This window comes from Salmo trutta, chromosome 22 (genome assembly GCF_901001165.1).
Source record: "Salmo trutta chromosome 22, fSalTru1.1, whole genome shotgun sequence".
In the NCBI taxonomy this organism is placed as follows: Eukaryota; Metazoa; Chordata; class Actinopteri; order Salmoniformes; family Salmonidae; genus Salmo; species Salmo trutta.
The window spans coordinates 29,271,453-29,296,917 of NC_042978.1; the positions used below are offsets into that span (position 1 = coordinate 29,271,453).

At 42.7% G+C, this 25,465-nt stretch overlaps 1 protein-coding gene across 3 annotated transcripts in view; it reads right to left on the reverse strand.

Moving 5' to 3' along the window:
- Positions 1 to 25,465, reverse strand: part of LOC115158554 (discoidin domain-containing receptor 2) — a 60,317-nt gene that overhangs the window by 12,919 nt on the left and 21,933 nt on the right. For all 3 annotated transcript variants that reach the window (XM_029707652.1, XM_029707653.1, XM_029707651.1), the window contains exons 2-3: positions 22,757 to 22,878; positions 3,560 to 3,662 (exon numbers count right to left, since the gene is read on the reverse strand). In XM_029707652.1, coding sequence (XP_029563512.1) covers positions 3,560 to 3,662; positions 22,757 to 22,838 — 185 coding nt within the window. In that variant the 5' untranslated portion in view covers positions 22,839 to 22,878. The remainder of the gene's footprint in view (positions 1 to 3,559; positions 3,663 to 22,756; positions 22,879 to 25,465) is intronic.

A 25,465-nucleotide genomic window follows, 5' to 3' on the forward strand; every position in this document is an offset into this window, starting at 1 on the left:
TTTGTGATGTTTATGGGACATTTTGGAGTGCCAACAGAAGAAGCTCATCAAAGGTAAGGCATGAATTATATCGTTATTTCTGAGTTTTGTGTCGTGCCTGGTGGGATGAAATATGATTGTCTGTGTTGTTTGATGGGGTGCTGTCCTCACATAATATTATTGTTTGCTATCGCCGTAAAGCCTTTTTGAAATCTGACACTGTGGCTAGATAAACAAGAAGTTCAGCTTTAATTTGGTGTATTGCACTTGTGAATGTATGAAAGTTCAATATTTTTAATAATATTCTTTGAATTTGGCGCTCTGCCATTTCACCGGATGTTGTCAAATCGATCCTGTTAACGGGATTTGAGCCATAAGAAGTTTTAAAGTGAAGACTGTTATTTTATCAAATCAATTCTCTGTAATTATTATTACGTGATTAAACTAATCATGTAAATGTAATTAACTACGAAGTTGGGGCACCAAGGAAAAAGTTAGTCTCATTCCAAACATCGTAAATTGTTGGTTATCTGCACAAACCCAGCCTTCACTATGAATCATCTATACACCAATTGCCTTAATCATTTATTTACTAACTAAATAATCACAGAAATGCATAAACAAACAAACAGTAGATATGGTTACAAGGAAATGATAGGGGAGGTTCCCTAGTGGGCTAAGCCGATATGATGGCTTGGTGAACAAACGGAAGTTGGTGTGGACTGAGAAGGGCGGGAAAGACAAAAAGGAGTCACTACACAGTTGATAATTATATTAATTGAAATGCCAATCCTTTGCACATGAACGCTCACTCATTTGGGAATAATTGCAATCAATATATATTTACGCTCAGTGTGTCGTCGTGATCTCTGTTGGAATTGTCCGTCTTTCTGTCGGAGAGTTCGTCCGAGCGTCTTTCTCTCTGCTTCCCTGAAGTCTTTCGTTAGAATGGATACTTCAGAGTACCATTCAGAAATGTTCTCATAAAATAGATGTTTCGGCAGTTGTCGGTCTTCGCATCCCAGGTTGACATAATTTCTAGCTGCAGACTAGTAATTAGTATCTAAGATTTACTTTTATTCTGTCGGGATCGATGTCTCAGAGTTGAACCATTTCCCGCATGTAGCCAATGCTCCACGTGGTATGGTTAGGAATTCAACAACCATTACAACCTTAGCTTAAACTGAGATTTTTGTGGTCTCTACTCAAACCTTTGACCCCTCAGCTGACCAAGGTATGCATGGTCTGAAGAGGATTTCTTCAGGAGTTTTTTTTTATTCGTAACAGTAGAAAAGGGCTGTTCTATGATGCCAGATCATGTCTGTGCTCATGGGGGCGGGCCAATGTGTCACGACTTCCACCGAAGTCGGTTCCTCTCCTTGTTCGGGCGGCGTTCGGCGGTCGATGTCACCGGTCTTCTAGCTATCGCCGATCCACCTTTCATTTTCCATTTGTTTTGTCTTGTTTTCCCACACACCTGGTATTCATTCCCTCATTACATGTCGTGTATTTAACCCTCTGTTCCCCCCATGTCTGTGTGTGTAATTGTTTATTGTTGAGGTTGGCACGCTTCCGGCTGGTTTGCGCCGGGTTTATTTTATTACCCGTGCTTTGTGGCAGCCTGTACTTTGTACTTGTGTTTTTGTACTTTGTGCTGCTTCACTGGTTCGTTGGGCATGTGTTTTGTGACACAGTTGCGTTCTGTGCATATGATTGCCTTAGTAAAGTGCTTTGTCCACTCATCTCTGCTCTCCTGCGCCTGACTTCGATGCACCAGCTACACTCACCTCTTGACACAATGACTTAGTTAAACTTTAAAGGGAATACAATTCTCTTTCATTGAAGGTTTAACATCACCTAACATCATTTCACAAATAGTTTCATCTTTACTCTTTCATTTTATACAAGAATTAGATGCAAACCCCATAATTGAGAAATGTACATATTTAGAGATATAGTCATGTGTGTTTCCTGTCCTCTCTGAGGTCACCAAATGAAACACACTCGTCATACCCGTCCCTTAGGTGTCCACGGACCATTCCCACCTTCTCACAAGTGGACATTTTGTATCAAATCCTCATTTTGGTGATTTATGAGTTCGCCATGTGAAATAATTTGTTCTCTCTATGTCTCTTTCTGCATGGCCAGGGGGAGAGAGTCTCCTCCAGGAATTTACGACCTAAGATAACAGAACCTGGGTGTAGGAGAGAGAGAGGGGGAAGCCACTAGCTAAACCCAAAAAGGGCCACGTCATGACACCATCATGAGGTTGCTACAACCTAGCCTATGAATGAAAGTTTACAATGTAGCTGGGTGCACAGGTAGAGTGTAATCAAGGTGACAGACCATGACATTCAATACCGCCTTGCACAATCTTGCCTGCATCTATACGATATTGGGAGTAATCATTAGTCCAACTGTTGAAAATGTGAATTTCTATTGGACAAATTCAGGTATTTTTTTTTATCCCTGCTTCTTTCCGTTACCATCTATGTGCTCTCCTCCTCTCACCTTGTCTCTTCGCTTGTGGACTTGTGCACAACACATCAGCTGTCTGTAACCAGGCAAAAAATACCTTTCCAAACAAACCCTCATATCATGACCGCTACACACATCCTACATCGTTGTCACATCATAGTAAACATAGCTACTAGAACTAACTCATTAGTAAACCCGCTACAATCATGCAGTACAGTGTACTGTCAGAAAGCAGATTAGCAGTTACACCGGTGGGCCGGTGGCAATGAATTAATAAAACCAAAAGCTTACCTTGACTTGGAAGAGTTCTAGTGTTGGATAGCCATTGCCCGCTAGCTAACATAGCATACCTCTCTTTTTGAGCCAGGTGTTTGAGTAGGCTAAACTAGCTAGCTGCATATGCTAGCTAAGTGAAAGTAAAAAAAGAATACAACCAAATAAAGTTAGTGCTCTCGCTCTCTCTTGCTTCTCCTTAATTTAGGAAGAAATTAATTTGTTCAAAACTGTTCAAGTATTATCTTTCTCTCTCTTTGAGTCAACTACTCACCACATTTTATACACTGCACTGCTAGCTAGCTTTAGTTTATGCTTTCAGTAATAGATTAATTATCTGATCTTTTAATTGGGTGGACAGCATGTCAGTTCATACTGCAAGAGCTCTGATAGGTTGGAGGATGTCCTCCGGGAAGTTGACAATTACTGTGCAAGTCTATAGAAAGGGGTGAGAACCATGAGCTTCCTAGGTTTTATATTGAGGTCAATGTACCTAGAGGAAGACAGAAGCTAGCTATCCTCCAGCTACACCATGGTGTTACCCTACAGAGTGCTGTTGAGGATACTGTAGACCTTCGATGCAAAACAGTGTATTTTAATCAGTTATTTGGTGATGTGAATATATTTAGCATAGTCTTATCTTAAAAGGATAACTTTAATGTTTCACTATTTTATTTGTATGAAATTCACTGAGGAGGATGGTCCTCCCCTTCCTCCTCTGAGGAGCCTCCACTGTGTGTGTGTGTGTGTGTGTGTGTGTGTGTGTGTGTGTGTGTGTGTGTGTGTGTGTGTGTGTGTGTGTGTCCGTGCACGTGTGTGTGTACAGTACCTGCCGTATCTAGCAGCTGTAGACTCAGACCACTGACTGGAGGCTGAGATGTCTTCATCCTGAATCTGTCCTCCGGACATCCCCAGAGGGTACCGGCACACACCTACAACACAACTCAGCTTTTAGTACAAGCACACATGTGCGCACCCATGCAAATACACACATATGTGCAAAGCACATACAGTTGAAGTCGGACGTTTACATACACCTTAGCGAAATACATTTAAACTCAGTTTCACAATTCCTGACATTTAAATTCCCTGTCTTTGGTCAGTTAGGATCACCACTTTATTTCAAGAATGTGAAATGTCAGAATAATAGTAGAGAGAATGATTTATTTCAGCTTTTATTTCTTTCATCACATTCCCAGGTGGGTTCAGAAGCTTACATACACTCAATTAGTATTTGGTATCATTGTCTTTACATTTTTTAACTTGGGTCAAACGTTTCGGGTAGCCTTCCACAAGCTTCCCACAATAAGTTAGGTGAGTTTTGGCCCATTCCTCCTGACAGAGCTGGTGTAGCTGAGTCAGGTTTGTAGGCCTCCTTACTCGCACATGCTTTTTTAGTTCTGCCCACAAATTTTCTATAGGATTGAGGTCAGGGCTTTGTGATGGCCACTCCAATACCTTGAATTTGTTGTCCTTAAGCCATTTTGCCACAACTTTGGAAGTATGCTTGGGGTCATTGTCCATTTGAAAGACACATTTGCGACCAAGATTTAACTTCCCGACTGATGTCTTAAGATGTTGCTTCAATATATCCACATCATTTTCCTTCCTCTTGATGCCATCTATTTTGTGAAGAGCACCAGTCCCTCCTGCAGCAAAGCACCCCCACAACATGATGCTGCCACCCCCGTCCTTCACGGTTGGGATGGTGTTCTTCGGCTTGCAAGACTCCCCCTTTTTCCTCCAAACATAGCGATGGTCATTATGACCAAACAGTTCTAGTTTTGTTTCATCAGACTAGAGGACATTTCTCCAAAAAGTACGATCTTTGTCCCTATGTGCAGTTTCAAACCATAGTCTGGCTTTTTTATGGCGGTTATGGAGCAGTGGCTTCTTCCTTGCTGAGCGGCCTTTCAGGTTATGTCGATATAGGACTCATTTTACTGTGGATATAGATACTTTTGTACTTGTTTCCTCCAGCATCTTCACAAGGTCCTTTGCTGTTGTTCTGGGATTGATTTGCACTTTTCGCACCAAAGTACGTTAATCTCTAGGAGACAGAACGCGTCTCCTTCCTGAGCGGTATGACAGCTGCGTGGTCCCATGGTGTTTATACTTGCGTATTATTGTTTGTACAGATGAACGTGGTACTTTCAGGCGCTTGGAAATTGCTCCCAAGGATGAACCAGACTTCTGGAGGTCTTAAATGTTTTTTCTGGCTGATTTGATTTTCCCATGATGTCAAGCGAAGAGGCACTGAGTTTGAAGGTAGGCCTTGAAAGACATCCAGAGGTACACCTCCAATTGACTCAAATGAAGTCAATTAGCCTATCAGAAGCTTCTAAAGACATCTGGAATTTTCCAAGCTGTTTAAAGGCACAGTCAACTTAGTGTATGTAAACGTCTGACCCACTGGAATTGTGATCAAGTGAATTATACATGAATTAATTTGTCTGTAAACAATTGTTGAAAAAATGACTTGTGTCATGCACAAAGTAGATGTCCTAACCTACTTGCCAAAACTATAGATTATTAACAAGAAACTTGTGGAGTGGTTGAAAAACGAGTTTCAATGACTCCAACCTAAGTGTATGTAGACTTCCGACTTCATCTGTAAGCCAGGAATCATCTACTAGATTCAGCTGCGGGGCAATTTCTTTGGTCGGGGTGCCAGAACATAATTACAAATCATTTGTTGACTGCAAATTGACCGCAAGAAGCCCAAACAGATATAATATTTGACTAAAACATATTAATTTCAAACCTTGCTAACATTTGTATATGATCACGTCTCTCTATTATGCATGGAAATAGAATTCCCAAATGAAAATCACTTGGAGCTGATTTCCTGGTGTTTTTACAGTTTATGTCCAACAATGAAAATGTAACCCCTCAAAAAAACGTTTTTTGGGGAGCCAAATAAAACCACATACGGCCAAATTCGGCCCGCGGGCCGCAGGTTGGGAAACCCTAATATAGGCAATAGCTCAAGAAATTTTCAGGTCTGGACCAACTCCTCTACACCAAGGTGTGTGGTAGTAACTCTTACAGGCTGACTACACTGCTCGCATCGTGTGCGCGAGCGTTGCAAAATACATTAAGAAATCTATATTATTCAATTATTGCACCCACACTGCTCGGGCGCGCCAACGAGCGTCTGCGTTGCCACGGCTAAAATAGAAGTCAGTTCTATTTGTGACGTAGATCGCACTGCAAGTCCTGCCTCTCCCATCTCCTCATTGGTTTATAGAAGCAGGTACCCACATGCCATCTCCTCATTGGTTATACCCACGTGGGTGACTGAAAGACGAACGAGGTCATGGCGGTAATGCACCTAATTTATGAAAGTTGCCAATCGCAATATAAAGTCAAGAGAAGAAAAAGCCTGGAAGGAGGAGAGATGGCTAGAAACAATTCGGTTGACCGTTTTATGTGTGGATTAATTGTTGGAGTAGAGGACCTTGTGCATTTCAGGTAAAATAACAACCCAATGTTTATATCCCAGGACAAATTATCTAGCGACAGCAAGCTAGCTAAATTGGACAAATTAGCTAGCAACTGCAAGCTAGCTAGCTAAATTGACATAAATGTTTAATGCTTTTCGACCTGTCCCCAAATGAATGTAATTGGTTCAGAGTTTATTTTGATATTTCAACCTGCGTTTCGTGATCGCGTTTGGTGTGGGGGGACAAAATACATTTATGCACAATGGCACACGCACGCACGCACGCAGCCGGTTTGGGTTCCGTGTTACTGGTGGGAGTGCTGAGCTCTGACAAACACAGTCTGTATTGACCAGGCTTATCTGTCTAATCACAGACATACACCCGCCTACTACTTTCTTCTACAATAAAAAAAAGTTTGTTTTGTCTTGCTCATTCACCGTCTGAATGGCACACATACACAGTCTGTGTCTCAATTGTCTGAAGGTTTTATAATAATTTTTTAACCTGTCTCCTCCCCTTCATATACACTGATTGAAGTGGATTTAACAAGTGACATCAATAAGGGATCATAGCTTTCACCTGGATTCACCTGGTTAGTCTGTCATGAAAAGATCAGGTGTTCTTAATGTTTTGTATACTCAGTGTAGATGGTATCTATTCACTTTTACAAGCCTGAAATAGAATATCCTTTACTTTTGTTGCTGTTTCTAGGAGTAAAAATAAAAGGTGATTTTCCATCAATATTATCCCAGCAGGGCTGGGTGTATATGGAATATTAATTGAGGTTTATAATCACTGCTTCAACTGTCTTCTCTACTCAGTAGAAAACTGATGTTAACAATTAACTTGAATACAACCCAACCAATGTCTTAGCTGATTATGCAGAACATTTCAGCAAACTGTATAGATGTACTGTGTGTGTGTGTGTGTGTGTGTGTGTGTGTGTGTGTGGGTGTACAGTGTGTGTGGGTGTACAGTGTGTGTGGGTGTACAGTGTGTGCGCACAGGGTTGACTGGTTAGTAGGAGAGGCAGAGGAAATGCAAGGGGACACTTGGTGAGAGAGAGAGAGTGTTTCTGTGTATACTGTAGTGTACAGTATGATGGATGGTCACAGGGAGTAGAGGAGGTGGTGCAGGCCAGGGGGACTCTCCCTTCAGCATGGCCCCTCAGCTCAGCTCTGTCTGAGACACAGGAAAGTCTTTGTGAAACTGCCAGAAACAGCACACAGAACACACAACGCTCAAGGCCCTTTCTGTCCTCCCTCGCTTTTTTATCCTTTCTTTCTGTCCTCCCTCTGTCTTCCAAATATTTGCTTAAAAGTCAAGATGGGGAAACATTGCCGAGTTCATCCTGGCAGCGACGGTGAGATTCAATCCAGAAAGAGATCAGTCCCAAAACAAAAAAATATTCCTAATATGAGACTGCCTTCTCCTCTGCAGATCCCCGATCCTCCCTTCCATCCTCCCCTTTCGTCATCTTCCCCTGTCCTCCTCCATCCCTCCCCGCCCTCATGCCATAATCATCACACACTTCTCATATTTCCAGTCTATTAGTGGTAATCTTGGTAATATAATTGCAATCAAATGTGATAACATCTGCAATTCCTCCAATAATAATGTCCGTTTTGATTCATGTGTTGTATTTGGAAACATTTAATTGGCTCTCCAGGCAGTTCAGATACTCGATCCTGGCCCCCCAGGTTTGGGAAACCCTTCCATAAGTGAGAAAAACATCCATAACAATTATACTGCAGTTTACTCACCTCCGGTAAAATAATAATGTTTCAAATGAAATCACGATGCAGATTATAGTACATTTGATCATTTTTCACAGATCTGTGCTCTTTTGCGTGGTGAAAATATTTCCCTTATGAGTGGTGGAGGTTGGGCTAGTTGACCATGGTATTTCACCACTGGTCTGAGTGAACGAAGAGAAACATGAGTCCATTCAAATACACGTGTCCACTGCAAACAGAGGCAGGGAGAAAGAGAACCAGAGAGAGAAAGAGAGAAATAGGGGAAGACGAGGCCTGAATTTGCATGCATTGACAGTTTATTGATTTCAGACTAGAGTAACTGAAAAATCACATTATTTACATGTATTATTACTTAATATTGCGTGAATGAAGCTCATGCTGTTATTGTCACAGCAGGACACAAATTCAACAGAATGAAACTGAACTAAAATATTTATCTGGGATTCACTTGGTGAAAATAAGCAAACTGATCCATAATAATGTAATGTTCCATCAACTACAGCCAGACAGATCCAATGGCTCAGCCCACAGACAATAGAGGAGAAGGCTGAGAAAGTGTTTGACATTTCCTAGTTGGTGAAAATAAGAGTCATTACCAGTGGCTACGGCAGACTCCATCCTAAACTAAAGCATGGAACAGAGGAGGAGGGAGAGAGCAAGAACTAGACGAACTCTGTAACGTCACCATTGGCTAATACACTCTTACAGGTCACATGGACGCACACAGCATGCACACACCGATCCAGCTCCGAGTGGCTTCTTTCCCTCTCTCGCCACTTATTTTTTTCTATGTGCCCTGGCCAGTGAAAGGCAGGCTTGTTCCATAGTGTTTGCTGTCTAACCACAGGCTTCAAGCACATGCACACCCCCCCCTCCAGTCATCAATTCTGATATTATAGTCAATTTAGTTTGTGACCGTCTCGTGTAAACTCTCATAACCGTTCTATTGTATTACTATGAGAGCAATATCACAAAGGCTCAAGATAGCCTAAAACAACTGGACGACCTGACCTTGGTGGGAGTTGATGATATATTGTGTGTGTGTGCATGCAGAGGATCCAGCTATCCCACTGGAGTCTGTGGTTAAGGCATTCCAGACATTCTGACAGCAGGAATGTACATTGAAAGGGGCTTGCCTTGTGTATTTGCTGGGATTGTTGTTGACCACTTAGAAGTGGTGGAGTGCAGAGTACTAATGGATTGGAACATGGCCAAAGTTAATTTAAATTCATTCAACAAAATGTTCTAAATCCAAAATATGCCCCATTGTGGGACAATCATTTTGAAGACAAGTGAGGGAGAAATCATCATTATTTCCATATTTCAAATCCTCTAGACTAGACAAAGACTTCCTAAACGCAAGAGAATGGATGAGGGAATTGTGTGTCTGTCCAATAAGCTATATCTTTATGTCCCTTGTCACTCAACAGATTTGCTATGAGTCTTGTTGACTCCACCACAGGTCTTACTGTGTCTAACTACCATTCTGTTGCATGGATGAAGAAAAATAAATATCAGAATGCAGGAAATTTGCATGGCTGCATTTAGTAGCACTGAGAGGCAAGGTGATGCCAACTTTCCCCTTTTTAAAATCCTTGAACAGTGCTGTTATACCATCTCTGTCTTTCCTATTTCCACTCTGAGTGGGCGACAAGCTTTTCGCTGTAGACTGGGAGCCATATAGAGACTCTGGAATAAGGCTTTAGTAGAGATAGATGGAGGATAAATAGAGAGGGACTATAAGGCTGGAGTAGAGATGGAGCAAGAGAGAAAAACTATATAAGGCTGGACTATAAATCGAGTAATAGAGATAGGTGAAAGCTGGATACTGTCAAGATGATCCACTCTGCTGTATATCTGGTAAACCAGATCAGAGACTTCTATCAACAGTGTCGTGTCTTTGGCTATGCCGGATTAAGTGATATGACATGCTAACTTATAAAATTATTTCTCTGTAATTAATATTACCTGATTAAGCTAATCATGTAAATGTAATTAACTAGAAAGTCGGGGCACCACAGAAGAACGTTTATAGAGCTGTTATCCTCTGAATAAACTCTTAAAATACTTAGTAATATTTTACATCGATAGCAGTCAATCTTAACCCGTATGTTGTTTCAGTCTCATCATGAAAGTTGTAAATTCTTGGTTATCTGCACGAACCCAGTCTTTACTAAAATCATCCATACATCAATTGTCTTAAAATCATTTATTTACTACACTAAGTAATTAACAGAAAACATACAAACAGCAACTATCGTCACCAAGGATTGGCATAGTAATGTGCCCTACTGGCTAACAAGCATGGCTGGTCTGTTAGACAATGGGTCATAAAACGGTAAGCTGAGAAGTTACACAGAGTTCATTAATATTAACAATTGACAATTGAAGGCTCACTCATTCGGGAACATTTGCAATCAATATATATTTTCGCTCATGTGTCGTCGGGATTCTTGTTGGAGAGTTTTGTTCTGATGGAGAGTTTGTCAGCGTTCTCTCTCTCTCGTTTAGAATGGATCTGTCAGAGCGACATTCATGAATGTCGTCATAGAATGGATGTGGTTGGTCTTCGCGTTCGATGATATAATTTACTTAGCTGCAGACTAATAATTAATATCAAAGACTTGTTCTTATTCTGTCGATATCGATAGTCTAAAAGTTAACCACGTGGTATGGTTCACTTTCAGTAGAATACTTGGCTGGTCAAACCTCTGGGCCAAACTCACGATGGAGTGGAGGCCTGGTCTGTAGAAATGTAAATCAGGGGGTGTTTTATAGGGCCCAGAGAACAGGCTTGTCAAATGACGCCTGGTCCTGTATGTGTCCCTGGGGGCGTGCCTATGACTGAGCTAGACTTGGTTACAGAAATATAATTCTATCACATTAACATCAGTACATAGCATCTCAATGTATTACAAATAGCTTTATCCTTAATAATACATTGTATACAACCATGTGGATTCAGTCTCATCGCTGAGGCTATCATGTAGACCGTTTTAGGGTAATATGGCTATATTGTCTCTTCTGAGTATCACAAAATTGTACCAAGCGGATCAGTTCGTAGCTGGAGTCTTCATCAATCTTCCATATCTTCTCCAGAACACACATGTCGCTAGGTTCTCCAATTCTATGAGTTGGAAGAATTTCCTTTGTCTCTCTATGAAACATGTTGTAGTAGATTCTCCTCTTGGAATTTTTACAACCCTGGGTTGGGGGGGAAGGTAGGTTGGGTGATGGTACAAAGGGGAGGGGGTCAACTGTCCTTCCTGTACCCAAAGAGGCCAACGTCATGACATACCCCCCCTGGTGGTTTGGATCTTGTTTATCCTACAAGTTACAAATCAACATAAAATCATGACCACGTGATGTCCCATTGGTAGATCATCGTTGCAGTCCTCTCTGGTGGTTGAACTTGGTAGGCTCTCTGAAAGCGGAGCCGTCCACCACAAGGATGGGCAGTTGATGTCCAGTTGGTGGTCGCCGTTGCGGTCTCCTCTAGTGGTGTACCTTGGTAGGTTCCCTGGAAGCTGCAAAGTACCCCAGGGAGGGCCAGGGGATGTCCTGGTTGTTGATCGCCGTTGCGGTCCCCCCCTCTGGTGGTTTACCTTGGTAGTCTCTCTGACAGCGGCATGCCGCCCCAAGGATAGGTTGTGGGTGTCCGGATTTGGGGTCGCCGTTCCGGACCCGTCGTCCAGACTGGAAGATCTGGGCAGTAACTTAGGCAGATGTTAACAACGCACACACACTCATGAAATATATATGATTACATTCATTCCCCAATGAGCGGCGTTGTGGCACTAAGGGATGGTTGTATGGGGACTTTGTTTATGGCTCTATAACTTCCTATGCATCAAAGGAACTGAACCGAAAAGGAATGAAAGCATAAACAAAACAAAAAAAATAAAAAAAATATAGTTCTCACACAAAAAAAAATAATCTAATTGGACTGTATTCTATATACGTCCAATGTTCTGGCAAAATGATTATCATGGCATTGTCTCTAATGCCATATCTAGGGTTTTTCCTACTTGGTGTGTTGCTTAGGCGCTATCCTAAGTTGATAACTATATGATAAGTCTACAGCTGTAATGCACTAGTTTTGGGCAGTCTACAGGGATGACCTATGGACTTCTGGGAAGAAAACTGGTGAGTGCTGTAGAGTCAAAGGCCTAGAAGTAATTGTTCAACTTTACTAAGGCTGGTATATTGCTTGGGCCCTTAAGTGGTCCTAGCATAAATCCTAATTGGATGTTCCGTTGTGCACGCGCGCTTATGCTTACACAAGCGCGCATGTCAAGGGAAGAAAACCAAGTATCCGGGCAGATTACAACTTGTTCAGAATGAGTCTGACGTAGTCAGGTAATTTTCAGGTCAATGCCTGGAGGTCAGTCAGAATTGGTGTCAAGGGAGTCTGTAGTTTTCTACAAGTCACGGTGTCTTCCACTATTGTAGTGGCGTTAGGTATGAAGTCTATTTCATAGCTATGTTATCCACGGAGGAGCTAACCTCACGACGGAAGTACTCTATAAGTATTGGACCAGTCATACGTGGTGTGATCATGGTTCATGACTTCTAATAATTTTCCTCCTGAATGGAGGGTCCTATTTATTAGTGACATGTGTGTAAACCATTGGAAGAGTGCACTGGAGATTCCCCTCCACGTGTTGCACTCTGAGTGACTCTTATGTCGCTGTTGTCAATGGTAATTTGATTGGTTAAATCTCTAACCTTCTTACTGATTGTAGCTGGACTGACTGTTGCTAGTATTGGTACTGGTACTCAAGGGGACCAGTTATCCTACCGATTTATTCTGAAATATTATCTACCGGAACACATGATTGGAGCATTTTACTAGTTGTATTGTAGTTGAACCTACACATGGCAAAGAATGATTATTGATGCCATTTGTTTTGGAGGTGGACAAGTCCACTGGACTTCCTTTACGACCAGTGTGGTACACCTCATTACTATCTTAGATGTGTTCTAAGATAATCCCCGTCTAGGGGCCTGTCTGCTCCTCACTGTTCTCATAGGAGAGTTTACAACTAGATTTGATTTATGCTCTGGCGGCCTCGTACGGTGTTGTCCGTAGTCTTGACCCCCCCACCGGCCTCGATGAGGCTCATCATGGGTCTGGGCTACTATTCCCCCCCTTTGTGCCTCGGGACCCCCCCACCAGCGGGTGGTGTTGGTGTCCGATGCGCAAACAAGAAGATCGGACCCTACGTACGAGTTTTCAGCGGCCGCGTTGTTATGAGAATGGCTGTAACCTTTCAACCAAATCTCCTGGTGTTTGTGCTTCAAAACGCTCAGTGGCTGTCGAGGCATGTCAGTCCCCACCGCATCCGCGTGTGGCAACCTCTTCATTACCTGCGAACTGAGACGAGGATATCGGTCTGTGATATTGAAAAGTGTTTCACCTGTGGGAGTTATCGGGTCAGTTGCTGGACTGACGCCATTAGTGTCATTGTAAGGGGTGACAGTCCCCAACAAAGCGGAAGGTGTATCATCGGAAGCAGAGTATACTCTGCGCATCAATGTTTTTCTTGCTGGGACGGCCGCAGTGCTTGCGGAAGTGTCCAAAGGGCAAGAGAAGTGCATATCAACTATCGTATTGCACGACTGCAAGGAGGAGGGAAGTTGCTTATTCACAGAGACTGCTGGCTCGAAATCATGAAAAGAATGGTCAATCAGGTTGGCTGATGGAATGTGTCGAGATATCGTAATATCTCCTTGGATCGGATTCTGCACCAAGAGGTTTCTAAACGTCTTTTTCCCAAGGGGTGCTTTCGACAGATACCCCTCGTGAAGGACTGCGTTGCAGCTAGCGTTAGGGGAAGACAGTGTGGTCAGTGGAGAAGGCACTGTGGCCTGTGACCATACCTGGTTGGTTTTCCAATCCATCAATGGGAGTAACCGATCCATCAAGTCTGCTCCAAGTAGGAGGGTTACAGTTTCGAGGCTGGTAACATACACAGGGTGAACGAGCGATACGTCCTGGAAGTGTAGTTTCAGCATGACTCTCAATGTGAGAGGCGAGGTAGTCTGAGTGACCCCTCGAAGTTTAGTGTCGCATCGTTCCACTTTTAACCAACGTTTAGTTGGCTTCAAAGCCCTTTTTAGATCATCAAACAATGTTTGAGAGATGAGTGATATTGTCGCACCCGAATCAATTAGCGCATGACAAGCTAAGCAGTCCTCCAGGACTGTTTCCAGGTATGGCCGTTTAGATTCGTGGTTAGTGGACATATTCCCCACAAAGTGGAGTGGTCGTTCGCAACGACGTGATGTGCCATGTCTGTTCAAGGTGGAAGCAGATTGACTTTTCCGATTTTGAGTGGGCTTGGCTTTAACGAAGCGTTTGACCTTTTTCTTCGCAACTTTTGTATCAGAGTCTATAGACAAAGCCTGGGGGCTTGTTTCTTGATCAAGCGGGCCCTGGATAGGGTCTTGAATGAGAGCGGGAGAAATTTGAACTTTAACGTCCTTGCTATGGGTGTTAATTCCTGCGGACCTGGTGTCCGGTAATTCCCCGTCTAGTCCTTGTGACTTATCTTTTACCCTTTTCTCAAATTGTTCTCGCTTAAGTTCTTCCCATAGTGGGACTTCTGGAGAACATTGGTCTACGTTTTGATCGTCCTTCAACCCTTTGTTACCCTTGTGCTCTGACACTTTTTGTGGGTTGGGTGCAGGAACGTAGCGAACGGGTCGATTGTAGCAGTAGTCATGTTGATGGCTACGTACTTTACAGTTATTTCGACCGCGGAGGTTATTGGAATCATGGTTTCGTGGTAGAAACTGTTGTTGTGCGTCATCTCTCGACGCTCCAATACCTGATAATGCACCCTCTAACTGGAGTGAGTGCTCCTGGTTAAACTTCAAAACTGAGTGATCAGGGCTCTTAGCGTTGTGAACTTTTGATGCCTCAAAAGCTGTGCCTGCAAGCTCTCTGAGTTGTAAGATAGGCAAGCCAACGTGGGCGGCAGGGCCCAAGTAGGTAATGAAGGTGGGATACATGTTCGACAGAAACATTTGTTTGAATGGTAAAAGCTCTTCCATTCCTGTTTCTGTGAGTAGGCCAAAGTAAGCTGAACGAAGCCTATGATAGTAAGCTTGTGGGTGTTCGTTCCGAGCTTGTTTGACGGTGTTAGCCAGTGAGCTATCGTGTTTGCGAGTCGCAGAACCACTGAATTCTAATTTCAAAGCTGTGGCAAGTTTAGTGTAGTCATTTAGCACGTGTTGCTGTTGTAGACGAATGAACCTTGTCACGTGTCTATTTGACGTTCGCTTCAACAGGTAAACCCTGTCAGAACCCGTAGCGTTCGGGTAGCCATCCAATGCGTCCTCTATGTCAGCTAGGAACGTCTCAGTATCGTTTGGCTGACCTGGAATGGGGTCAAAGGTGGGGAAATTCTTGACGAGTTTGTCAAGGTATTCCGCGCCAAGCGGGCGGAGAGGGTTGGCTTCATCCTGTGGAGAGATTGGGGCCGAAAGGCCAAGAGAGGAAGCCAAGCCTTGTTGTTGTTGGCCAAGAGGCGCCAGATTACTCAGTGCCGAAGGGCAAAGAGGAGAAGACTGAGGGACACATGAGGGAGGCAAGGTCTGAAACCTATTGTCTTCACTCCTGTGAGTACAGGGCTCCGGTTGCTTGGATGGGAAGTCGCGCTGTAGAGCGTGACCATTCTGGATTTCCTCCAGATGGTACCTAAGGGTGGAATTCTGCTGCATTGCAGAGTCCACTTGAGCGCTTAGAGTACTGATTTTGGACACGTGAGTGTCACACCTGCTCCTTTCGGTCTCAAACTTATCTGTCATGGTTTGCAGATAGAGGTCTTGAGTACGGAGCGAGAGATTCAGTGATGAGATTTCCTCTGCTTGCTTAGAAATCAATATTTCCAACCTCATCACCTGAGTTCTCTCATCATTCATTTGGTCAGCAACTTCAATAAGTTCTGCTGATTTATCATCCAACTTTGTCATTGTGTTCATTAACTGATCGTCTTTGGTCTGCAGCGCTTTGAGGAGCACCGTGTTATTTTGAGTAACATTCAACAAAACAGCATGCATGTTGTCAAGTTGAGCGCTCCTGTTTGTAGATAACTCTTCAGATTTATCTAGTTTGGCGTGGACATCATCGTATTTAGTTTTGGCTAAATCGAGTTGTTCCTGTAGCATATGATTTTGTTCCTGTAGAAAACGATTTTGTTGAAGAGCTTGTGCTTGTTCATCGTCATACGTTTTTGCAATTTCATTTAATTGTTCAGTTTTCGAACGCAGTTCCATAGCTAGCAGAATTTTTCCCTTGTCTGCCTTGGTCATTGGTTTCCCGGTTCTCTTCACCTGTCCCTTTATGTCTACCATTACCTGCTCGTGCTTCAGCTGTGCACTGCAGTATTGGACAGATGGCAATCTCGGATGGCAAGACATCAGAGCTAGACTGGAGAGAACCTTTACGAGGCCTGCACCCGATGGTTGATTTTGGAAAACATTGTTGTCTGCTTTTCCACTAATGGCATAATTAGGGTTGTTATCGCTGCTGAGGTCAGAGATCAATCCATTTACGGGTGGAGGTTCACTAATTAGCGGGCGAGTGGGGACCACCCCCTCTGATAGCTTGCACATTATTAGAACATTTGAAAGGAAAAATGTTTTTCCTAATTTTCCAAAATTTGGTTTTGGAACGTGGGGAGCTGCAAAGACGATTTTAATCTATTTATAGACGTTAATGAACCATCAGTACTGTACAGTACTGTGGAAGTTGGGCGTGAATGAATTTGCAAAAGCAAATTGAATTAATCAATGCCAATGATTAGTCCTACCTGGGTAGGCTGTCTGGGTATTAAACTTGAATTACCTGAGAGTTTGCTTCATCCAGGTTAATATGCAAAGTTTAAGTTGTCTCATTTAATTGGAAGAACCTAGAAAGGTATGTTCGACAATTTAACTAAATAAATTGAATGAGGCAATGATACCCAAGCAATTCAGATTGCGGAGTTATCCTAACAGTAATGTAGTTTAAATGTTTAGGGTACATTCACCACTATACTTTCCCTTAAGGCCGAAGCCACATGGGATTCACTCCCGTCAGTAATGGGTTTTACTGAAGGTGCCTTGCTAAAGCAGATTTTACTGATTAATCTATTTATGATATATCAAACCTGTATAGGCTATCTGGGAATTAACTTTGAATTACCTGAGAGGTTGCTTCATCAAGGTTAATATGCAAAGTTTAAGTTGTCTCATTCAGTTGGAAGAACCTAGAAAGGTATGTTCGACAATTTAACTAAATAAATTGAATGAGGCAATGATACCCAAGCAATTCAGATTGCGGAGTTATCATAACAGTAATGTAGTTTAAATGTTTAGAGTACATTCACCACTATACTTTCCCTTAAGGCCGAAGCCACATGGGATTCACTCCCGTCAGTAATGGGTTTTACTGAATGTGCCTTGCTAAAGCAGATTTTACTGATTAATCTATTTATGATATATCAAACCTGTGGAGGCTATCTGGGAATTAACTTTCAATTAACCTGAGAGCCTTGCTTCATCTAAGTTAAGTTTGGAAAAGTTAATCATGTCTCATTATGGACGCCCAATCAATTTTGGATATTTTTTTTAAAAAGATCCACTTGAAAAGGTAAATCTGGCAATTTCACTTGTTAGTTAAATTGAATGAGACGTCATATCCCGTGCTCCACGTTTGAATTTCCCCTAGAGGTGTGCTGGCAATTCTTCACCACCAGGGTGCAGAATGATGAAATTTAAACGGAAGTACAAAGGTCGGACTTCCGTCGCGCTATGGAGGAATTTTAAACGTGGTACGGAGAGAGGAAATGTTCCCTCTCTGTTAGCTTGCCCGTAATGCTAAGCTATTGCTACTTGGTTCAGAAGTATCCTTCCAAGCACCAAAATAGGATCCTTTCACTTATGGAAAGGGTGGGTTTTCTAGTGACGTCTCACCTTAACCCCATTCAGCATATTCTGCTAGCGTTTATGCTGACCGGAGCGACACGGTACTAAAATACAGATACGCATACGGTCTGCCCACACTGTCCTAGTGCGGTAGGCAAATTATTCGGCTCGGTAACCGGACAGTTAACTTCTAAATTCTAACCTTACTCTAGAAGTTAATATTTACCGACAGAAATAGTACCGTTTGGCCTAACGGACTAAAACTGGAATTTATTCCTCACTGCTATCGATATAAGACCGGGGCTATTTTGAATAGCTTCTCTCAATGGAAAATGCACAATCACTTTGTTTAGATAGCAGGCTGTTTGTACAATTCTGTTTGCACAATTGATATATAGAATTTCACAGCAAAGTCCAATTCTATCTTAGATTCCTCACAGGGGGCACCATATATGTCGTGTCTTTGGCTATGCCGGATTAAGTGATATGACATGCTAACTTATAAAATTATTTCTCTGTAATTAATATTACCTGATTAAGCTAATCATGTAAATGTAATTAACTAGAAAGTCGGGGCACCACAGAAGAACGTTTATAGAAGAACGTTTATCCTCTGAATAAACTCTTAAAATACTTAGTAATATTTTACATCGATAGCAGTCAATCTTAACCCGTATGTTGTTTCAGTCTCATCATGAAAGTTGTAAATTCTTGGTTATCTGCACGAACCCAGTCTTTACTAAAATCATCCATACATCAATTGTCTTAAAATCATTTATTTACTACACTAAGTAATTAACAGAAAACATACAAACAGCAACTATCGTCACCAAGGATTGGCATAGTAATGTGCCCTACTGGCTAACAAGCATGGCTGGTCTGTTAGACAATGGGTCATAAAACGGTAAGCTGAGAAGTTACACAGAGTTCATTAATATTAACAATTGACAATTGAAGGCTCACTCATTCGGGAACATTTGCAATCAATATATATTTTCGCTCATGTGTTGTCGGGATTCTTGTTGGAGAGTTTTGTTCTGATGGAGAGTTTGTCAGCGTTCTCTCTCTCTCGGTTAGAATGGATCTGTCAGAGCGACATTCATGAATGTCGTCATAGAATGGATGTGGTTGGTCTTCGCGTTCGATGATATAATTTACTTAGCTGCAGACTAATAATTAATATCAAAGACTTGTTCTTATTCTGTCGATATCGATAGTCTAAAAGTTAACCACGTGGTATGGTTCACTTTCAGTAGAATACTTGGCTGGTCAAACCTCTGGGCCAAACTCACGATGGAGTGGAGGCCTGGTCTGTAGAAATGTAAATCAGGGGGTGTTTTATAGGGCCCAGAGAACAGGCTTGTCAAATGACGCCTGGTCCTGTATGTGTCCCTGGGGGCGTGCCTATGACTGAGCTAGACTTGGTTACAGAAATATAATTCTATCACATTAACATCAGTACATAGCATCTCAATGTATTACAAATAGCTTTATCCTAAATAATACATTGTATACAACCATGTGGATTCAGTCTCATCGCTGAGGCTATCATGTAGACCGTTTTAGGGTAATATGGCTATATTGTCTCTTCTGAGTATCACAAAATTGTACCAAGCGGATCAGTTCGTAGCTGGAGTCTTCATCAATCTTCCATATCTTCTCCAGAACACACATGTCGCTAGGTTCTCCAATTCTATGAGTTGGAAGAATTTCCTTTGTCTCTCTATGAAACATGTTGTAGTAGATTCTCCTCTTGGAATTTTTACAACCCTGGGTTGGGGGGGAAGGTAGGTTGGGTGATGGTACAAAGGGGAGGGGGTCAACTGTCCTTCCTGTACCCAAAGAGGCCAACGTCATGACAACAGTCATAACGAGATGTAGAGAGGCCTGAAAACAACCACAGCACCCACCACTGCCCTGTCCCTTTGGAGAGAACACCCTCTTCTTAAAACCTTCTCTCTCGCTCAGCCTGCCATTATAGCAACATGCTAGTCTTAAAGATCAGCCACATTGTAGGCTGTAAAATACACACATGAATGGAGAGAAGGGCATGTCAAGTGTGTGTGTCACTCCACTGAAAAATATTTTAAAGTTGTTATGTATGATCATGAAAGTCCACGAAAACAAATTGTCATTTCTCTGCACCAAGCCACAGATAAATACAAGTTTACAGCATTTGAAATAGAGGTCGACCGATTAATCGGAATGGCCGATTAATTAGGGTTGATTTCAAGTTTTCATAATAATCGGAAATCTGTATTTTTGGACGCCGATTTGGCCGATTTCTTATTTACATTTATTTTTATTATTATTATTGTTATTATTTATTTATTTTATTTATTTTTTAACTAGGCAAGTCAGATAAGAACACATTTTTATTTTCAATGAGGGCCTAGGAACGGTGGGTTGACTGCCTTGTTCAGGGGCAGAAGGACCAATTTTTACCTTGTCAGCTCGGGGATTCAATCTTGCAACCTTACGGTTAAACTAGTCCAACGCTCTAACCACCTGCTTTACATTGCACTCCACGAGGAGCCTGCCTGTTACCCGAATGCAGTAAGAAGCCAAGGTAAGTTGCTAGCTAGCATTAAACTTATAAAAAACAATCAATCAATCATAATCACTAGTTAACTACACATGGTTGATGATATTACTAGTTTATCTAGCCTGTCCTGCGTTGCATATAATCGCTTAGGTACACGTTGCTCCAACCATAAACATCAATGCCTTTCTTAAAATCAATACACAAGTATATATTTTTAAACCTGCATATTTAGTTAATATTGCCTGCAAACATGAATTTCTTTTAACTAGGGAAAATGTGTCACTTCTCTTGCAACAGAGTCAGGGTATATGCAGAAGTTTGGGCCGCCTGCCTCGTTGCGAACTGTGAAAACTATTTCTTCCTAACATAGACAGCCGACTTTGCCAAACGGGGGATGATTTAACAAAAGCACATTTGCGAAAAAAGCACAATCGTTGCACGACTGTACCTAACCATAAACATCAATGCCTTTCTTAGAATCAATACACAGAAGTATATATTTTTAAACCTGCATATTTAGCTAAAAGAAATCCAGGTTAGCAGGCAATATTAACCAGGTGAAATTGTGTCATTTCTCTTGCGTTCATTGCACACAGAGTCAGGGTATATGCAACAGTTTGGGCCGCCTGGCGCCTGGCTACGTAATTATGACATAACATTGAAGGTTGCGCAATGTAACAGGAATATTTAGACTTAGGGATGCCACCCGTTAGATAAAATACCTGAACGGTTCCGTATTTCGCAGAAAGGAAAAACATTTTGTTTTCAAGATGATAGTTTCCGGATTCAACCATATTAATGACCAAAGGCTCGTATTTCTGTGTGTTATTATGTTATAATTAAGTCTATGATTTGATAGAGCAGTCTGACTGAGCGGTGGTAGGCAGCAGCAGGCTCGTAAGCATTCATTCAAACAGCACTTTTGTGCGTTTTGCCAGCAGCTCTTCGCTGTGTTTCAAGCATTGCGCTGTTTATGACTTCAAGCCTATCAACTCCCAAGATTAGGCTGGTGTAACCGATGTGAAATGGCTAGCTAGTTAGCGGGTGCGCGCTAATAGCGTTTCAAACGTCACTCGCTCTGAGACTTGGAGTAGTTGTTCCCCTTGCTCTGCATGGGTAACGCTGCTTCGTGGGTGGCTGTTGTCGATGTGTTCCTGGTTCGAGCCCAGGTAGGAGCGAGGAGAGGGGCAGAAGCTATACTGTTACACTGGCAATACTAAAGTGCTTATAAGAACATCCAATAGTCAAAGGTATATGAAATACAAATCGTATAGAGAGAAATAGTCCTATAATTCCTATAATAACTACAACCTAAAACTTCTTACCTGGGAATATTGAAGACTCATGTTAAAAGGAACCACCGGCTTTCATATGTTCTCATGTTCTGAGCAAGGAACTTAAACGTTTGCTTTCTTACATAGCACATATTGCACTTTTACTTTCTTCTCCAACACTTTGTTTTTGCATTATTTAAACCATTATTTATTTGAGGCTAAATGGATTTTATTGATGTATTATATTAAGTTAAAATAAGTGTTCATTCAGTATTGTTGTAATTGTCATTATTACAAACAACAACAACAACAAAAATTGGCCGATTAATCGGTATCAGCTTTTTTTTGGCCCTCCAATAATTGGTATCGGCATCGGCGTGGAAAAATCATAATCATAAACATAGCCTTTGTTTACTTTGAGGCGCCCCAGACGAGTTAGTGAAAAATGTTCTGGTGTGTTTGTAGTATGCCTTGAGCAGGATGTAATGAAACAGCAATGTTAATGTGGAGGACTGACTGTACAATTATCTCCCTCAGAGTATAGACTGCTACACCACAGCTGTAAAAGACCTCAAAGCACACACGCACATGCAGACGCGCAAGCTCTTGTGTGCGCACACACACACTCCTAGGTCTATTGCTTGGCCCTGTGCCCTGCTCTATTATACAATTCTAAACTTCTATTTAATGAAAGCAGCTCTATAATGTTGTGACACATACTACAGTCCAAGGTCGTTGCATTTCTCAGGACTTGACTGATTTGCTCGCTGTTGCCAAGGTGTTAGTGCTCCATCTCTGCACACCAAGTGTTGTCACTGGGTTTCCTAGTAAAATATAATTGGTCGTCTCATTGATATCACACTTTCCCTCAGTGAACCACCCCTAGAGTGCGAACAGAACAGTGGAGAGACCCATGGACAACAGAACAGTGGAGAGACCCATGGACAACAGAACAGGGGAGAGACCCATGGACAACAGAACAGTCTCACTCACATCAGAGACAGCAGTAGCAGTTAACGCCACCAACTGGAAACGTACACACACATGCGCACACAACGTTCCACATACCGTTCCTATGCGAACACTCACCTGGGTTAACCTGCGAGGTGACGTCTCCTAACAGGTAGAGCAGGATGATCAGCGGAAAGTGTCCCCCCCACAGGCACTTCATCCCAAACACACACACACACACACACAGAGGGTCTTCAAACCTGAAATCAATGAGAAAACAACAGTCAGAACATGTCATACAAGTTGAAGTATTTAGACTGTGGTGAAATGAAACAGAGGTTTTAGGGTCTGTATTCGGATTCATGTGGTATATTCAGGCAGTTGGTGCAGTTTCATGTCTTTCCTCCAGAGAACCAGATCATCTGAGAGGTTCAAGGGAAAGCTGCAGCTTTTACTGGAGGAATGGTTTTCATTTGCTCAATAAAGACAATGATTGCTGTCTGAAAGTGGAATTTCCATTCATTCATTATCTTACCATGAGTGAAGAGTGAAAGCATATTAAAATCAAAATGGCGGGGATAATTCAACATTACAGTAGCCAGCTCTGAGTAATAAAACTGTACATAAAACTATACCCATACATCTATGTCACGGTTGTTGTAAGAGACGGACCAAGGCGCAGCGTGTGTTGAGGTTCACATATTTATTTAAAGTGAAACTTCTTCAACAAAACAACTAACAAGCAACAAAACGTGACTACGTGGTGCAACAAGCACAAAACCAAACAATATCCCACAAAACACCGGTGGGAAAAAGGCTATCTAAATATGATCCCCAATTAGAGGCAACGATTACCAGCTGCCTCTAATTGGGAACCATACAAAACACCAACAGAAATAATGAACTAGAACACCCCCTAGTCACGCCCGACCAACTACACCATAGAGAACCAAGGGCTCTCTATGGTCAGGGTGTGACAGTACCCCCCCCAAAGGTGCGGACTTCGGCCGCAAAACCTGAAACCAACTGGGGTGACTAGTGTCGGTGGCGGCTCTGGCTCTGGTGCAGGTCGTAGCCCCCGCCATGGCGCCGGGCTGAACACCGTGCCTGGACTGGGCACTGGCGCAGAGGAAGGCTCCGGCCTTGGAGCGGTACTAGATGCCGTGCCTGGACTGGGCACCGGCGCAGAGGAGGCTCCGGCCATGGAACTGGGTTGGCCGCCGTGCCTGGACTGGGCACCGGCGCAGAGGAGGCTCCGGCCATGGAACTGGGTTGGCCGCCGTGCCTGGACTGGGCACCGGCGCAGAGGAGGCTCCGGCCTTGGGGCGGGACTGGACGACGTGCCTGGACTGGCACTAAAAGTAAATACTAAAAGTAAATACTTTAACATTCTTTAGTAGTTCTCCATCCCCTGGCTGTGTGTGTAATATTCTTTAGTAGTTCTCCATCCCCTGGCTGTGTGTGTAATATTCTTTAGCAGTTCTCCATCCCCTGGCTGTGTGTAAAATATTGTTTAGCAGTTCTCCATCCCCTGGCTGTGTGTGTAATATTCTTTAGTAGTTCTTTGTCCCCTGGCTGTGTTTGTGTGTGTGTGTTAGAGAGGACTTCAGACAGAAGGAGGCAGGAATAAATTAAGGCAGCATTTCAGAGAGGGAGGCAGAGAGAGACAGAGAAAGACAGACAGAGGGACAGAGACAGCGAGAGAGAGCGTCAGAAAGAAAGAGAGTCAGATCGAGGGACAGAGAGAGAGAGAGAGACAGTGAGAGGTCCAGCACGCCTCCTCTCTTCAACAGACCCAAACAGCCAATGGTATAATCTCCTCTTACCTTACAGGAAATGTCGATGTCCACTCACAGTGATCTTTTAGTGATTTACTCTAGTCTCATGTGGTTGTCTGACCTACCACTAATAATGATCCAGTAAAAGGTGTGGGGGGAGAGAGTCGGGGTTGCACATGTAAATGCAGTCTAAGGATGTGGCGATCTCACTGTGTTAATCGCTTCTTATGTAACAAACACCATTTAAAGAAGGAGAACAACTGGAGCAGAATCATTAGTGGTTGTTCTATCTTTGTTTATATAAAAGTCAACATTTCTCTAGCAAGATTGTAATCTTTGGACAGCAACAGTTGGAAGTACCATGTAACAATGTGGAAATGCAATGTCAATACACTGCACCTATGCAACTACCATGTAAATTCATAGGCTTTCGGAACATTAGGTAAAGTGGCAGTGTAGTTTTGAAGAGAAAAGCAGAGGGGTGAAGAGTGTACTATGGACTGTATAGAGTTAAGCTGGAGAGATCAGAAAGCCAAAGGGGAGGTTCCCTGGTCTTCATCCTAGGCCAAAGGGGCACGTGTGTGTGTGTGTTTGTGTGTGGGACATTTCCGGCTGTTCATCCCTGGCCAAACAACTTTCTCTTGGCAGTGCGAGGCTGCGTAGGAGTGGCTGATAGATCAACATGTCAGGCTCAAGCAGCACACCACTCCTCATGTACACACACACGCACAGGCACACACACACACAGTCTTGTATAACTGACCTTGTGGGGATACTCAATTCAGTCCCATTCAAAATCCAATTTTTCCTAACCCATAACCCTTACTCCAAACTTTACCCTAAACCTAACCTTAAACCTAGCTCCTACCCCTAACCTTAACGCCCCTAGAAATAGCATTTTAACTTGTGGGGACTAACAAAATGTCCCCAGTTCGTAACATTTTTGTTTGTTTACTATACTTGTTGGGACTTCTGGTCTCCACAAGTATAGTTAAACATGACCACCCACCCACACCTCCACTAAACCTCTCCGTGCCCTCTGCAGTAAACATTTACACACATTCACCAT